The sequence below is a fragment of the Gastrolobium bilobum genome, unplaced genomic scaffold (genome assembly GCF_033153095.1).
Source record: "Gastrolobium bilobum isolate Gb01-03AN ecotype WA unplaced genomic scaffold, APGP_CSIRO_Gbil_v1 utg21156, whole genome shotgun sequence".
Classification (NCBI taxonomy): Eukaryota; Viridiplantae; Streptophyta; class Magnoliopsida; order Fabales; family Fabaceae; genus Gastrolobium; species Gastrolobium bilobum.
This window is the reverse complement of record NW_026895080.1, coordinates 119,533-137,787: the sequence shown is the minus strand read 5'-3', so window position 1 is coordinate 137,787 and position 18,255 is coordinate 119,533. Positions and strand designations below refer to the sequence as shown.

Genomic DNA, 18,255 nt, shown 5'->3' with positions numbered 1-18,255 from the left:
CATTCATCTTCTTCTTGAACACCCACTTCACTCCAATGGGCCGACTTCCTTTTGGTAGCTCGGCTAACTCCCATGTGTTATTTCGGTCAATGGCTTCTATCTCCTCATCCATGGCGTCTTGCCATTTCTTATCTCGGATGGCTTCTTCAAAGCTTATATTTTCAGAATCTGCAAGAAGACAAACAAAATGTACCTCACTTGTTGACTCATATATGTCTTGTATGCTTCGCATCCTGGGTTGTCGTACCTCGTCTTCATCATCAGAAGCTTCAGGACTTGCCGGGTTGATAATTTGTGTTGTGATTCCGTCTTCAAAGTTTATCTCAGATGAATTGCTCCAATCCCACTCATTTGCTTCATTGAGCTTTACATCTCTGCTCACTATGACTTTCTTGTTGATGGGGTCAAACAGCTTATACCCCTTTGTTTTTTCATCATATCCAATAAAAACATATTTCTTGCTTTTATCCTCGAGCTTGGTTCTAAGCTGGTCCGGTATGTGTGCATAGGCCACACTACCAAAAACTCTGAGATGAGCCACTGAAGGCTTTTGACCGCTCCATGCTTCCTGTGGTGTTTTGTCATCCAAGCTTGAATGTGGACATCGATTCTGCACATACACAGCACACTGCACAGCTTCCGCCCAAAACTCCTTCGGCATCCTTTTGTTCTTCAGCATTGACCGAACCATGTCAAGAATAGTCCGGTTCTTCCTTTCAGCCACGCCATTCTGTTGTGGTGAGTATGGTGCTGTTAGAAACCTCCTTATCCCCTGTTCCTCACAGAACGACATAAACGTTGTTGAGGTATATTCCCCACCTCTGTCAGACCGCACCGATTTGATATATCTTCCTGTTGCTTTCTCAATCATCACCTTGAACTTTTTGAACACATCAAACACCTCAGACTTCTCCTTCAGAAAGTAAACCCAAGTTTTCCGTGAGAAATCATCAATAAAGGAAATAAAATACTTCTTACCGCTGAAGGAACCCGGATTGATGGGTCCACACAAGTCGGTATGTATTAGTTCCAGAGGTTGCTTAGCCCGGAATCTTGCCATCTTCTAAAACGTGGTCCTGGCATGCTTGCCAAGTACACAACTCTCACAAAACTTTCCTTCAAAGTTTATGTCAGGTAACCCGTCCACCATCTTTTTCTCTGCCAACTTGGTTAGACCACTATAATGTAGGTGACCAAACCGGAGATGCCAAAGTGACGCCTTATCTTCTACCTCGGCTTGTAAACATTCAACCTGTACACATTTCAAATTCAGTTTATACATACGATTCTTATCCATTTGAACTCGGACTATCATCCGACCTTGCTCATCTTTCAAATACAATACCCGGTCTTTCATAATAACCGAGTAACCTTTCTCCATCAGTTGACCCATGCTTAAAATATTGCTTTTTAGGTCGGGTACATAGTACACATCTCGAATTGAGCCAATTAACCCGTCCTTTTGTAGGAAACAGATCGTACCTCGGCCTTTTACCTCAACCTTTGAGGCATCCCCGAACGAAACATGTCCGGTTTCCACTTTTATCATCTTCTTGAAGAAGTGTTTATGTCCGCACATGTGGTTGCTCGCACCCGTGTCAAGATACCACTCCATGTCATCGTCAGGACTTCCTTCACTGTGTGTCATTAACAAGACACCATCCTTCATCTCACCTTCTGTGGCTAGGTTGGACGTCTCCTCCACCTTTTTCTCCTCTCTGCATTCTCTTGCGAAATGTCCGACTTTGCCACAGTTGTAACACTTGTCCGAGTTACAATCTTTCGCATAGTGACCAAACTTTCCACATTTGTGACACTCGATGTTTGAATAATGTGACCGACCTCCTCGTCGACCTCGTCCTCGTCCTCTCCAGTTTTGTTGATTTGACTGTCCTACCTCATCACCATACACTTCTTGACTTCGGCCTCGACCTCTACCACCACGGCTAGTACCTCGTCCACTGCGGCCACGTCCTCTACCTCAGAAACTTTGAGAATAGAGCATCTTCTCATCTTTAATTGTTGCTTTGGTCTGAAGTACCTGCTCAAGAGTTTCCTCCTTCTTTTTCTTTCTTTGTTCATGCGCTTCAAGGGAACCCGCCAACTCGTCAATGGTGAGTGTAGACAGATCCTTGGACTCCTCTATCGCACAAACCACGTTTTCGAACTGGTCTGTCAAAGATCTCAAGATTTTCTCCACCACTCTAGTGTCAGGTATATCTTCTCCATGTGTTATTTGCCAAGTACACAACTCTCACAAAACTTTCCTTCAAAGTTTATGTCAGGTAACCCGTCCACCATCTTTTTCTCTGCCAACTTGGTTAGACCACCATAATGTAGGTGACCAAACCGGAGATGCCAAAGTGACGCCTTATCTTCTACCTCGGCTTGTAAACATTCAACCTGTACACATTTCAAATTCAGTTTATACATACGATTCTTACCCATTTGAACTCGGACTATCATCCGACCTTGCTCATCTTTCAAATACAATACCCGGTCTTTCATAATAACCGAGTAACCTTTCTCCATCAGTTGACCCATGCTTAAAATATTACTTTTTCGGTCGGGTACATAGTACACATCTCGAATTGAGCCAATTAACCCGTCATTTTGTAGGAAACAGATCGTACCTCGGCCTTTTACCTCAACCTTTGAGGCATCCCTGAACGAAACATGTCCGGTTTCCACTTTTATCATCTTCTTGAAGAAGTGTTTATGTCCACACATGTGGTTGCTCGCACCCGTGTCAAGATACCACTCCATGTCATCGTCAGGACTTCCTTCACTGTGTGTCATTAACAAGACACCATCCTTCATCTCACCTTCTGTGGCTAGGTTGGACGTCTCCTCCACCTTTTTCTCCTCTCTGCATTCTCTTGCGAAATGTCCGACTTTGCCACAGTTGTAACACTTGTCCGATTTACAATCTTTCGCATAGTGACCAAACTTTCCACATTTGTGACACTCGATGTTTGAATAATGTGACTGACCTCCTCGTCGACCTCGTCCTCTCCAGTTTTGTTGATTTGACTGTCCTACCTCATCACCATACACTTCTTGACTTCGGCCTCGACCTCTACCATCACGGCTAGTACCTCGTCCACTGCGGCCACGTCCTCTACCTCGAAAACTTTGAGAATAGAGCATCTTCTCATCTTTAATTGTTGCTTTGGTCTGAAGTACCTGCTCAAGAGTTTCCTCCTTCTTTTTCTTTCTTTGTTCATGCGCTTCAAGGGAACCCGCCAACTCGTCAATGGTGAGTGTAGACAGATCCTTGGACTCCTCTATCGCACAAACCACGTTTTCGAACTGGTCTGTCAAAGATCTCAAGATTTTCTCCACCACTCTAGTGTCAGGTATATCTTCTCCATTCCGTTTCAACTGGTTCACAATTCCTTGAACCCGGGCAACGAACCCGGATACTCCTTCTGTGTCCTTCATCTTCATTCCCTCCAACTCGGCACGAAGGGTTTGAAGCCGGACTTGTTTAACCCGGTTAGCTCCTCTATAGACATTTGCCAAGATGTCCCAGGCTGCCTTTGAGGTCTCACAATTTGCTATCTTCTCAAACCCGGATTCGTCTACAGCTCGGAAGAGCATGAATAACGCCAGCTTGTCTTTTGCACGCGTCTCTTTCAACGCTTTAGTTTGAGCCGCCGAATAGCCTCCAGTATCCTGTGGTTCTACAAAACCTGCTTGAACATTCTCCCAAGCGTCCTGGGATCCGAGAAGAGCCTTCATCTGGATGCTCCAATTCTCGTAGTTCTCCTTCGTCAACTTAGGTAGTGCCATATCACTCCCCCTTTCCATAGCTCTGATACCAATTTGTTAGGAGAAGAGTAAAACAAAGGATTTTTACTAAGGCAGAAGTCGTAACTTTTTCATTCAAACAATAGATTTAAATTACAAAACTTGTAACTCTACAATAAAGACACTTAACATCACAATAAACTCACATAATTTCAGAAACTTAAAAACATAAAACTGACATTTAACGTTTGCTGAATTAAACCCATTAAAAACTAAATTGATTGTTGAATTAAACCCATTAAAAATTAAACTGACACATAACTCCACATTTAACGTTTATTTAACATGGATCGGGTTGGGTTGAGTCGGGTTGGCCCGTTTTGCCAACCCTACATAAATCCTCGACTTTCTTCAAGAGCAAGTTCGACTCCGAAAGATAAAAAGCTCTCATGTGCTTGTTCTATCTCCTGATTCGAGGATCTAGGGCATGACTACATGGTAGGTTGAAACTTTTGTTGCGATTCTGTGGCTAGGTCATTAGATTTACCCTTTTCGTTATCTGATTTCTCTTGCAACTAATTTAAGTTTTGCTTATGGTGAGGATAGTGCCACAAAGGACCAGCTCATCACTCCATGGACTTTCTCAGTTGCCAGGTGATCACTAACTAACATCTCAAATGTGGAAGGAAAAAAAAAAAAAAAACCTAGCAAGAAATTTTATGTAGCTTTTAGTTTCTGTACTCAAGTTTAATGATCTTGGATAATTTTATTAATAGTTTGAGAACAAAATCCACGATATTCGAGCAGCATCATTCGCTTCTTCCTTATGGCAATTTCTTAAGATCTTAGCATAGAGTTTGTGTGCTAATTAATCAAGCATTTTTTTGGTTACAGTGGCTCCACTTTGCTGAGAGATCCACACTACAATAAAGGGCTTGCCTTCACCGAGAAAGAAAGAGATGCTCATTACTTGCATGGCCTTTTGCCTCTAGCTGTCTTCACTCAGGATCTTCAAGTTAATTAGATGGCTCAGTGTTATGTTTGATGTATTCAATTATTTATTTACATAAATGGTACCTTAGATGCAGTGTGGTTTGGGGATTTTTGGCTAACTGATCTTCTTGTTATTCCGGTGTTCAGGAAAAGAGGTTGATGCACATTCTTCGCCAGTATGAGGTTCCTCTTCATACGTACATGGCCATGATGGATCTTCAGGTACTTGCTGACTTACATACAATCTTTCCCATGAAGCGTGCATATAACACACTATTGGGTTGCATCTTTAGAGTTGAGGCATGAAAATCTTGGGAAGTTCTAATTTTGCCATTGCTTTTTGCTGTGAATTCCATAATGTTTTTGAATTTGGTAGATGATAGTTTAATTAGTACCCTATATTGAGATACATAAATTTGTAATTTCAGTATGTCAAACAAACAACAATTGGCCTTCCTACGTGTTACCTTATTTTTTTTAAGTTCATTTATAGTTTGACTAAAGACTTAATCCGGTGGAATGTTTTGGAAACAAAATGGTCAAAACGCCTTGTGATTGAGGTGTAAAAAAATCCGAAATATGTGATGTTTAGTAAATATATTTAATAAAATAGGACATAATCAAAAAAAGATTTAAAAACTTAATTGTAAAATAGACTATTTGCTTACTTTAATGACGCCTGTCTATAAGTTTATCGATCGATTTATATTATATTACTTATTTTAAATTAAATTACTATTTAAATAATTTTAAATAATAAAATAATATTATTTGTTAAAAACTAATTGAATAAGTTAGACAAATAATATTGTACATTGAACCGTTAGTGGGGCAAGAGAGTCAAGTATGTAACCCAGAAGGGTGTTGCGATCACTGTAGGGGTGTCCTCTATAGCAATGGTATGGACCAAGGCTATTTGAGGTAATCCCAGGTGCTATATGATTATCAACAGGGTATGGTGTTTGAAGGGCTATAATGGTTCTCAAAAGCGATAGAGTAACAACTCATAAAATGGTGATCAAGTGTGTCCTTTGGTGTAGAAGATGAGGGGTATAGATAGTTAGGGTTGAGCCCTCATCTATGTAGGGGAGTGAACCAAGTCAACTGTCATGGGGAAGAGCCATATGAGACTGGCCTTGTTGTGGCAAGGCACTTTGTAGTTACTGCGATGCTGACAGCAGCTGTTGTGCTGTGCAGGGAAAAAGTGAGGAGAGAGTTATTTTGGGTGCCTGAGGAGGAAAAAAGGAAGGGGGAGTTTCCCAACGTAAGACACTATAGTGTCTTAAGTTGGGATGTTTGCCACAAACGCAGGAGGTAGCAGCGCTGGCACAACAACTTTGGTATTGTAGCTAGGGAATACTTCACCTCCGATCTCGCTTGAGTAGTTTAAATAAATTTCAATAACAATTTATTTCAATTGTTTCAAACGATTCATCTTCTAATTAATTGGTTGGTTAAATCCTAATTTCTTAGTGACTTTAACCTTTAATCCAATTAGAATTCTAATGTCTTAGTAATCCTTTTTAGATTAAGCCTTAAGCGCGATGAATTATAAAAGTTTGCAATTTCTACAAGCTTATGTCTAGATCATGCAAGAATTGATGTTTACCCCCATCAGGATTAAAATTTCAATATGTCTATTGTGAATCCTAACCCTCAAATCCCTCCTATATGAGTGATCAAGTCATACAAGAATGTATAAAATTATTCCAAGGTAAAACACAAACAATTTGAGATAATTTATTAAAGAAACAATTTAAACCAAACAAGGATTCACGTTGGATCGATATCCCTAATTACAAAAGAAACTTAGCCAAACATAGTTGGCTTAAACAAAATAAAGAAAATAAGAAGAAGTAGAAGAATTCATGAAGAAGAAGAAGAAAAGAAATCAATGTTGCCCAATTCTTCAAGTCTTTTCTCTCTCTGAAATTCTCCAATATCCAGCAAAAGCTCATAGAATTCTCTCAATTGTTTCTCTTAAAAAACTCCTAAGCCAAAAGTTTGTTTTAGGTTTCCTTTACTCTATTTATAAGGTGCATCAAATCTTCACCAAATCTTGCACATAATCCTCCTTTAGATACAATTTGATTTATTTTAAACAGTCACGTGCTTCTGGCGCTACTAGCATCATTCCCACGCTAATGGTGCGGTTGATATAAAACTGGGTTTTGTTCTGGCGCTTGTAGCGCCATACCGCAATACTGACACAATTGTTTTCGTGATCCTCGCGCTATTAGCGTGGTGAAACAGTAGCTCCAAGATCCTCTGGTGTTGTTGGTGTGGTTTTCGTGCTAATAGCACGGTGAAACAGGGACCCATGATATTTTGGCGCCAACCTAGTGCTCATGGCGCGGAAGGATTGTTGTCTACTTAACTTTGCTATGGTGAATTGATCTCTTTTCACTATAAAATTCCAACAAAATAAAAGATTTTCAGTGAGAGTAGGTATGAGCACAGTTTATCAACTTTATTACGAATACGAGCTCTTTTTACTTCAAAGTAGATTTAATTCTTGCTCTTTTAGGCCTTAAAAATATCATATGCTGGAGGCATATCACTGGTCAAAAACATAATATATATTATCAAATGCAAAAGACTCTTGAGTTTTTATGATTGGACATGATACTAACTTACAAATATATTGGTTTCAGATTTAAATTGTTAAATTGAAGCAATGTTTAAGTTAGAAGAAATTAAAACAATAAACGAGGAGCCGTCATTTAGTGAAAATCCCCTTAAAGCAATATTCTAGCCAATTTTTAGCAGTGGCGGAGCCAGCATAGCAACCCAGCTAGGCCCAAACCTTGTTACGGTATTTAGCCACTTCTAAAACGTGGCTAATTTTTGAAATTAGCCTGTAAAATAGCTATGGTTATTTAGCCACGTTAAAAAGTGGCTAAATTTTGAATTTTAGCCCGAGCCAAGGCCCCCTGCCCCAACATGGCTCCGCCACTGATTTTTAGTATCCAAGATGATGGATTAAGATCTTGTTTTCTTTGTAGAAGTTGTAGAGTCCAAAATACAAAACTATATTTTTGTTGTCAAAGTTGTTTTATGTTGTAGCTAATTAGCGAGCAAATCGTATTTCCTCGCTTTAGCGAGCAAAGGTAGCGAGCATGTCGTTTATGAAAGCCCATGGATCTTTTTGTTAAATAAGGCATGTATTAGGGTTTTCTAAACACTTTTTGATGGCTTAGGGACGACTTTGGAGGCAGAGGAGCTCTGTTCTGGACCTGAGAAGGTGGAGGAATGGTCAAAGTTTCACTATGGAGATCAGTTTATGAGTTCTTTTTGTGCTTTTCATTAGTTTCTTAATTGTTTTCTTAGTTTCCCTGACTATGTCAGGCTAGGTTTTTTGCAGTTAGGGTTAGATGGAACCAATGGATTTCTAGTAATATTTTTTCTTTTCCTGTAATTTGATTCAGTTTTATGTTATGCAATTAATCTGTTTTATCATTCTTGGCTTTGTTTATAAACTGATCACTCATATGTGAACACTTGAATCTTGTATGACTAAAGGGATATTGGTGTAGGATTTCGATTGGTTAATTGCTAGGTATTGCTTGATCTAGGGATAAACTTGTGAAATCTATTACCTTTAATTCTTATTCTTAATGCTTGCCTTAGGAAAGATCACTAAGGAATCATGGTTTTGAATAGGGTTAAAGATTGAAACAAAAAGGGGTTGAGTTTTAATTAATCATGAAAGAATTGTCAATAACATGAATTGAATGTTAATTTTTGAAATGGTAGATTCATCGAGAAGACAAATGGGAAATCAACACCCTAGCTACGCTTTGCATTCTTGATTTCACACCATTCTTGATTCTTGGTTCTTGATTATTATTCTTGTTAATTAATTGTTAGTTTTATTTTTCGTTTTTTATATATTTCAATCATATTTCCAACAACTTTTATGGTCAATCCAACTTTGATTGCATAGATAAAATTATTTCTTGATAAATCAATCCTTGTGGAAACAATATCTTACTTATCACTTTATTACTTGTACAACCTGTATGCTTGTCGTGATTGCAATAATATCCCTTCACATTTTCTACTCATGTATGATCTTTTACATGTTAGTTGTCACGCAGACTCACACCTAGTGAGGCTCATAGGGCTGAAAACGATTATGGCATTAGACTTTGCGTACTAAGAGAAAATCTCTAACACCCTAAATAAAAGGACCCTCACTTCCTCATTTTCCCATCTTCATTTGCTTGCTATTGCTATTACTATGCTAAAATCCCTCCTGAACCTATAACCATAGCTTAATTATACCTCTTCCTTTCACCTTCAGCTAGCCTGAGGCTAGGATGGTGACTCTATAGAGCTTTGATCTGTTCAATTGGCTCCGTTAAATCAACATATTTCACCCTTTACGAGAAAGGAATCATTCTTTCTTACTCTAATCAATTCAATGGCACTATATGTGAAGTTCAACCCTAGACCACATGGTGTTTGTAAGATAGTGTAGGCGAAGGGGCACTCCAACCTTGTCATCCAATTATCCATATAATTTATATCTAAGAGTAAGATGTGAATCTGTATATATGGAGACACATAGTTACGTCTTTGTCCAATATGATCCGAATTTGACTTTTTAAATTTTGTTTATCTTTTCGTGTAATCATATTACATTAAAGACAACGATATTTATCTTTTCGTTTTTTTAATAAAATATAAAACACATATATATATATTTCAATACATTCCGTTCATATATATATATATATATATATATATATATATATATATATATATATATTTTTTTCTTCTATTATCTATCTTTATTTTATCTATATTTTTATTCTATTTTTTATGTTTGTTTCCAAATATCATTTTCCGTTCATAAAAATATTTATTTATTTATTTATTTATTTATTTTTCTTTCTTCTTATTTATTTTCTCTATTACCTATTTTTATTTTCTCTATATTTTTATTTTCTATATGTTTCTTTTTTAAATTTTAAATTTTCTTTTCTTTTCTTTTATTTCCATCGATCTTTTTATTTGAATTTATTAATCACCAATCTCAATTAATTTAGAATAATAAAGATATTGTTATATTGTTGATGTTGGAAAATATATACGTCTAAATAATACTTCATTTCTTTGCGACCAATAGTTTAAGGGGTTTACTAATCTCATATTACATGAGATAGTACTCTCATGTGAGTGATACAAATATGTGAGGTCCACATGTTAAAAAGAAAAGAAAAAAGAAAAGAAAAAATTGACACAAAATTCTATGGATGTATGACATGAGATATGTATCTTATGCAACATAAGACTATCATTTCTCATAATTTAAATCAATGATGTAACACACCAACCAGAACTTTCAAATGGTCAATTTTCTTGCTTGTGTGAGAAACCATCTTAAATCTTTTAAACACAAACGTATCTTTCTTTGCTAGTTACACGTAAAAACCTAACCTCTTTAGCTTAATATATATAGATATAGACGTAGGGATAGTTGAGATTAAACTCCAATAGTTTGCGTATGTATATTATATTAGGCTTCCAATTTCCTTCAATGTCTCCATAATATTGCTTATAGCCAGCAGTTATCCATTTTGGCCTTTAAATCATAAAAGCTCAATATTTTATAAGGAAAACACTACTCTAAGCATTTACCAATCTTTACTATGCGAAATATTTCCAGTTTATTTGTATATTAAGGTACAATATAATAAGCATTAATTTTATTATATCCTTTAAAATTAGGTTTTAAAATTTTAAAAACTCACCCCACAATTTTTCACTCATATGTTTAATGGTATTACCAAATTGGCTCACGAGTAAAGCATTTCGTGGATGCCTACAATTAATAAGGATCATATCAATCACATCATTTATATATACGAAAATTCCCATTTTATACGTAATCCCTCCCAGAAATTCTCAAAGAGGTTGGGGGGTCTTCCCTGACCCTAGTGGAATAGCGGTGTCTAACCCCACTTAAACTTTTTTGTATTAAAAAAAAATAAAAAAATTCCCATTATATAAATGAAATGCAATTACAAAATTTATGCGTTGGTTTTATCATATACAAAATTTATACCATGAACTTGGTAAATGTTTTGGATGATCGTGAATTGACTATCCATCAAGGAATATCATATACCTACTTGTTGGATCCATGCATATTAGCTCATGGTTATCTGGTGCTATAATTTAATGTCAATTTAGCATTGTAGTTAGGTTATTTGGATGGAATTATGTGCATATTGATTAGTTTATTTATTTTATCTATTAAAAGTATATATTCACTAAAAACTCCTAGTTTATCACATTTTAAAGGGGCTAAAATCACAATAATTAATTTTCAAATATAGCTTAAAGCATGAAAATTTAAAGTTATTTAGTTAAAAAGCATTACCCTTGTTCCTTTGATATACCTAGGGGTGTAAATGGGCCAGGCTGGGTTGGGCTTTGGCCTTCCTGACCTAAGCCTACGTAAAAAAATATTCAGCCTATCTGGCCTATTGCCTACTAAAGGCTTTATTTATAGGCCAAGCCTGACCTATTTTAAAAAATTAGAGAGCCTTATATGGCTTACAGGCCTTGTAGGCCTCCATAGTGATATATTTTAAAAAAATTTAAAATATATGCACATAAATAAAGGCTTTATTTATGTGCATATATGAATCGGGGTTGGTAATTAAATTCATCATTTGATTTATATGAATCTAGGGATAGACATATGTATCGTACAATCTTTGTAATTATTATTTTTAGAGTTCATTTTTTCTAATGTTACTTTAGAAAATTTTGTCTAATGTTCACCGAAACGGTGTGATTTTGGAACGAAAATTATGGTGTGTTTCTAATGTTACTTTACAAAATCATGGTGTCTAATTTTAGTCTTTATCATTCTAATCTTTTAATCTTTCAACCCTAAAGCGACATCGTTTCGTTAAACATTAGACAAAATTTTCTAATATAACATTAGACACTTTATTCCCTTATTTTTAATACTTAAACCATTTTAAGAAACACCGAGAAATCGGGATTCTAAAAAGGGCGTAAAGGGTTAGAATAGCAAGATGTTGACTTTTAACAAAATTAGGAAAATTAATTGATAATATAAAAAAGGAGATTAATTAAGATTTTAATTAAGAGCATGAACGGGAGATAGAGAGAAATTGAATCCTTAATTATGCTTTTATTGATTGCGTAAACCTTTGTTCTTGTGTTTTGTTACTCTTTATTATTTTAATTATTATTTAATTTTTAATTAAATCTCTCAATCAAATTATCCAACGTAAGTAAAACTAATGAACTATTGTTTTCCCTGACTTTGAGTATAGAAAAGGTTTTATTGGAAGAGACTATATCCATGATTGCGTAATCTCTCCGCCTCAAGGGAATTCGTCCTTAACTTTCGGTCGGGATACTCTTGAAACAATTTCCAAAAAAAAAATGAACTGTTGTTCAAACACTAATTAAATAATACTCTACTCACTTATTAATGAGTGTACAACCATACATAGCTTCATAACAATAAAATTTCCAATTGACCTGATGAAGTCTAGTCGAGTACTCAACAATAATGCCATATCCCATTGGTTTAGTATAAAGCTTACAAGAAACTTAGAATGAGACAAAATGACAGTCGGCGTATGCATGAAGCTAGCACAATTAGTTCTGAATCTGTATCTATAGTATATATTAATATTACATGCAAAAGAGCAACATAAAGCACTAATATAGAAAACTCCACAACGTGGACAATAATTGCAGCAGCTGGTTCAACAAGTACTCCAAGTTAAGGATGAAGTTAGAAATGGAGGTAATCTCCAAAGAAATCATCAAACCCTCTTCTCCAACCCCTGACCATTTACGTCACTACCAACTCTCTTTTCTCGATCAAATCTCTCCCGTGGTGTATAACCCATTAGTTCTCTTTTACTCTTCCGATGGTACCACTGAATTCAACAGAACCACCATATCTAACCATTTGAAGAAATCTTTGTCAGATGTCTTAACCTATTTCTACCCTCTTGCTGGGCGAATCAATGGCAAGAACTTCATAGACTGCAACGACGATGGCATCCCTTACTTACAAGCAAAAGTGAAGTGTAAACTAGTCGATGTTATTCATAAGCCAGTTCCAGGAGAACTCAACCATTTGGTTCCATTTCAACTAGATGATATCACCGATATCCTATTTGGTGTTCAACTCAATGTTTTTGATTGTGGTGGTGTTGCAATCGGTGTTTGCCTTTCTCACCAGATTGCTGATGGTTTATCATTTTTCAAGTTCCTCAATAGTTGGGCAGCCATTGCTAACGGATCACAAGATGTGTTACCAAATCCACAATTTGTTTCAGCTAAGCTCTTCCCACCCAAAAATATATCTGGGTTTGATCCTCGAAGTGGCATCATAAAGGACAACATCATATGCAAGATGTTTGTGTTTGATGCTTCAGTTGTTGAAAATCTAAGGGCAAGATATGCAGATAAAACAAGCTTCGAAAACGAGAAGCTCCCAACTCGAGTGGAGGCATTATCTGCTTTCATTTGGAGTCGTTATGTGGCTGTGACCAGAGACCAATCAGGTTCACAGAGAACACATGCTGTTATTCACGCAGTGAACCTTCGTCCAAAGATGGAACCACCACTTCCTCCAGAGTCCTTTGGAAACTACTACCGAATCAGCATGACAATTCCATTGTTGAACACTGAAGAGGAGTGTCACGGGCTAGTGAAACAGGTAAGGGATCAAATAAAGAAGATTGACAAGGATTATGTGAGGAAACTACAAGAGGGAAACGAGCATTTGGATTTCCTTAAGAATAATTCATATAGAGTGCTTGTGAAGGGGGAGTTAGTGTCGTTTAGTTTCACTAGTTTGTGTAGGTTTCCTCTGTATGACTCTGATTTTGGTTGGGGAAAACCAACATGGGTTGGTTCACCTGCTTTAACTTTTAAAAATCTGGTTGTGTTCATCGACACCAAGACGGGTGATGGCATAGAAGCCTATGTTAGCTTGAAGGTGGAGGACATGGCAAAGTTCGAAGCAGATGAGGAGTTGCTTGCTTGTGTTAATAAAGACTGAACTTGTTGAATATGCATGCATGTGATGTAATTAATAAGGTGAAATCATCAATAAGTTGTGAAATAAGATGCATGCCAAACAAAAAGAGTAATCGTTTTCGTATTATTTGGTTTCTACTAGTACTTTTTAAAATACGTATGTGGATGCATTTGTTGGCATTTCAACATTATTAATGTCTGATGTACGTCTAGTATATGATGCTTTCTAACTTAAATGAAGTAAGGAATTAATCATAAATATCATAAATGTGTGAAAATAAGTCATAAATGCAAGAAATATTGATTAATTCCTTCTCAATCATTCTCTCTCACAATTTATGTGTTTTAATAGCAGGAAACACCAAAAAAAGAAGTGAACGAGAGAAGTGCAGTTTTTCAGCTGGCGCACTTTGCGCGGGACTTGGCGCAAAGTGCGCCATTTGATCCAATTTGTCCCTGTATCGTGGCGCACAATGCGCTGGAGGTGGCGCACAATGCGCGGGATTGGCACACTTTGCGCGGGACCTAGCGCAAAGTGCGCCATTTGATAGCTTTCCCTCTGTTTTCCCATGCAAATTGCGCCAGAGTTGGTGCAAAGTGCGTGGGCGATAATTTTAATTTTAATCTGATGCGAATTACTAAAAAAGGAGGCCCAATTGGAGACCAATTGAAAGTAGGTTTTCCTAAAACCTAATAAAAGGATCAGAAACAGAGAAATGAGGAATTCTTGACAACAAGGAAGAGAAAAACAACAAAGAGAGGGAGAATTCTTGGGAGCTTCTTGGAGTTTCAAAGAATCGAACGATCAAGACGGAAGATCTTCATCTCCTTCCTCTTCTTTAGGTTCTGAGTTTTAATTTCTTTTGTATTGATTTTGTCAGACATGAATATGTCTGGCTAGTTTTCATTATTGTGGTAAGGGTCACAACCCTTGATGTTATGGACCAATAATATATCAATAATCATACTCTACAAGCATACAACATAAAGACCATGCCTTTCCTTTACGTTTTACGTCTTAATTAAGGCTTCACACAAAGCCACAAGCCTTTAATCACTTTATTCTGACTTAGTTCAATTATTACAGAAGTTCAACTTCATTAATCTAGGGTCCACAAACCCCAAACATCAGTTCTGGATGAACAGTAAACTACTGTTCCTCGAAAGCCCAGAATATCTGGATGTTTGTCGAGGACATATCCGGATATCAATATCCGGATATCCATATCCGGATATTTCGCGACAGAATGCAGTTTCTGCATTTCGCGAAGATATCCATCAAAGGTTCAACTTTTAACACTTAAACACGTCCAAGGATTCATTTTTAAGCATATACAGGTTCATACTCAGATTACACATTTGTTTAACTTATTAAACATGTCAAGACATCTCTTTTACTCAACAAAACTCAAGATTAAAGGTGGTAACACTTACCCAAGCTTCAAGGCAGTAGCTATGGGTGCTCTTGGAGCTCACACTTCAGCTTCAAGGTGCTGACTACCAAGAAAACGAAAATGGACCAACAAAGATGGGTTCTTTCTTCACAAAGGAAGCTACTTGGAGCTTCTACAACCAAGAAATGTCTCCCACTCCTCCAATCAAGAACTCAGGCCACCACACTGACTCAAACAACCACCTAAACTCAGAATAAAAGACTTAACACTCACCCCAAGACTCAACCACACTCAACCAAGGTGTTTAGATGAAGAAATCAGGTAGAAAGGTGATGTATTTGGAGGTTTTAATGAAGAAAACGAAAATGGCAAGGTGAGGGTAAGGTGGCAGCAGCCAATGACCAACAAACTCACGAAGCATGGCCTAGGGTTCTGTGCATAAGTTGCATTTATAGCCACTTAACAAATAAGCACACATTATTAACATTAATTGCTAAGCGTAGCATTTTAATCCCAAACTCATGATTCTTAACCTACTCAATTTTACAAGAATTCTCATATTTTTCTTATATTTTTCGCAGCACCTTTCCGATACGCGCTTTTCCCATAGCCAGTATCAGTTCTGGAACCAGTTCTCATTATTTTAACTTGAAATTCGTTTTACAAGTCCTATATATTATTCTAGTAATATTCATGTATTTATTATAATTTTTTGGGATACTTTATCGGTACGTATTTATACCGACTAGCAGAACCGGCGTTTGCACTTTTCGTCAGAAAAGCGACTTTCAGCATTCTTAATCACTTACTACATTTATTTAAGCCTCATGATAATTATTAGAGTCAATTATGGAATTATTTCTTAATTTCACATAATTAATTAATTAACTTCCTTAATTAACGGTGCGGGTTCTTACAGTCGGCGTCTCTTTACCACAATATTTTCTCAAACATTTTCTCAACTTTCAATCTTTTGTTCTTGAATTTCTTTAAGAACCTTTGAATTATTTACATTTTCTTGAATTGTTCTCATTTATTTCACAAACCACAATTGTTCTTAAACTTTTTTTATTAATCCAACAAGAGAGGAATAGTTGTAATAACTTCGGTGCCTCAATCCTCGTGGAGATGATACTCTACTCATCATTTTATTACTTGCTACTATCGATAGACTTGCCGATTTTACGCAACAATACCTTTTCAAAAAAGGGTTTTATAAAAGTTATATTGTAGGAAAAATGTTGTGTCATGTTGTAGAAATTTATTTTATGTGTCTTAATTTTTTTTTTCTTCAAAAAATGCGGACTCCACAAAATGTTGTGTGTGTAGAAAATGTGATTGTATCACGTTCCATGATGAATATAAACCCCTTCAAAAAATATTGTCAAGTTAATGTAGTTTTAAAATAATTTTCTCATCGAATGCAAAAAGTATCGCGTATAATAGGTACGAGACTCGGTCCCGCGTGAAGATGGGATTAGATAGGTCGCGCTTCAGAAGGACGCGGGACTCAATTTTATTATTTCCGTTTCCCGTTTCCTGTATTTTTTTTACCCTTTTTATCTTGTGTTACTGAAATCCGTATTCTACAGTGAAACTTGGAGTATGTCCATGGTAACAGCACGAGCCACGAGGAATACCAACAAAAAATGATTGAGTCCGAAAACTAATGAAAGTGACATTTTCCGAAAAAAATTTTACTCAGTACTCGACAATGGGTCCACCGTGTAGACGCGGATTAAGATTTTTTATTCTTGAAAAGAACACAGAGGACGTTTACTATGGAAGAAATTTTTTATTACCGGTAATAAAAGATTATCTGAAATATGATGGAAATAATTTTTGTTTGGGTAAGTTACAAAAAGATATTTGGTAGGCATCGATTTTATTGAAAAAGTTGGATTCTTTTTAGTAATATCACTTTGGTTGATGTTAAAATATTAATAAAAATGCGTCATAAAATTACATTTTTATCCATTATGTTAAAATTATCAATAACAGAGACGTAGGTTAAAGCATTCGAGTCAAGTTTAAAATTTGTTTATGCAAAACAGCTATCTCAATTGCAAAACAAGTATCTCAATTCGTGGATTAAATTAAAGGTTTTATAAAAATTATATTGTAGAAAAAGTGATTGTGTAATGTTATAGTGATTCGTTTTGCGTGCCGTAATTTTCTTTTTTTCTTTTTTCTTCAAAAAATGTAGACCCCACAAAATATTGTGTGTGTAAAAAAGTTTGTTATATCATGTTAAATAACAAATATAAACCTCTTAAATTAATACCACGGTTTACAACGCATTTTTTTGTGTCATCATTTAGTACAAAAATATTTTCTCGGTTACATTATTATACCAGTTATTTTGGTCAAAACCACTTACCAAACATAGTAAACATTATTTACTTACATCACTTTTTCGTGATTTCCAACAGAAGCTACCTAGCAAATAGCTGTGTCTCAACTATACAGAAAAGATTCTATTATATAATATACGGAGCAGAGATTATTATATAATATACTAAGTAGAAATATACAAAGAAATTTTCATGATTTGCAAATCTCCTATACTAATCTTATATACTGTGAGACTACTATAATATTAACGAGATTGAACCTTGAAGTCTCTCATTCCTCGAAATAATATTCAAAAGAAAATTATTAAAAAGCAGTGCTTAATTAATGTTTGCAGCTTGGCGTGGGGAAGCACGTTCATATTCGCAGTGACGAGAGCTATCTTAATTATTATTTTTTAATAAGTTGAGTAGTACTATTTATTTAACATTACAACTTAACCACGACTTCTTATATTAATATCATTTTTCACCAAGTTAAATAATTCCTGTACTAAAAAAAAAAAAAGTCGTATTATGACTTACAACTCCACAACTCCACAACTCAATAAATAATTGCACGCCAAGATCTACAATTTTTTTTTTTTTTTTTTGGTATACTGATCTACACTCTTTTGGCTTGTATATATGGTGCAGATGTATGTGAACTGTTTCTGCAAACACGAGACGATAGAGAAGCACATTGTCAAACATTTTACAAGTGCAAGTTAAGG

General features: G+C 35.9%; 1 protein-coding gene across 1 annotated transcript; it reads left to right on the top strand.

Moving 5' to 3' along the window:
* Window positions 1–12,532: 12,532 nt before the first annotated feature.
* LOC133309155 (stemmadenine O-acetyltransferase-like) lies at window positions 12,533–13,819 on the top strand. Its single transcript, XM_061510194.1, has one exon. The coding sequence runs from the start codon at window positions 12,533–12,535 to the stop codon at window positions 13,817–13,819; it is 1,287 nt and encodes a 428-aa protein (XP_061366178.1).
* The last annotated feature ends 4,436 nt before the right edge of the window (window positions 13,820–18,255 follow it).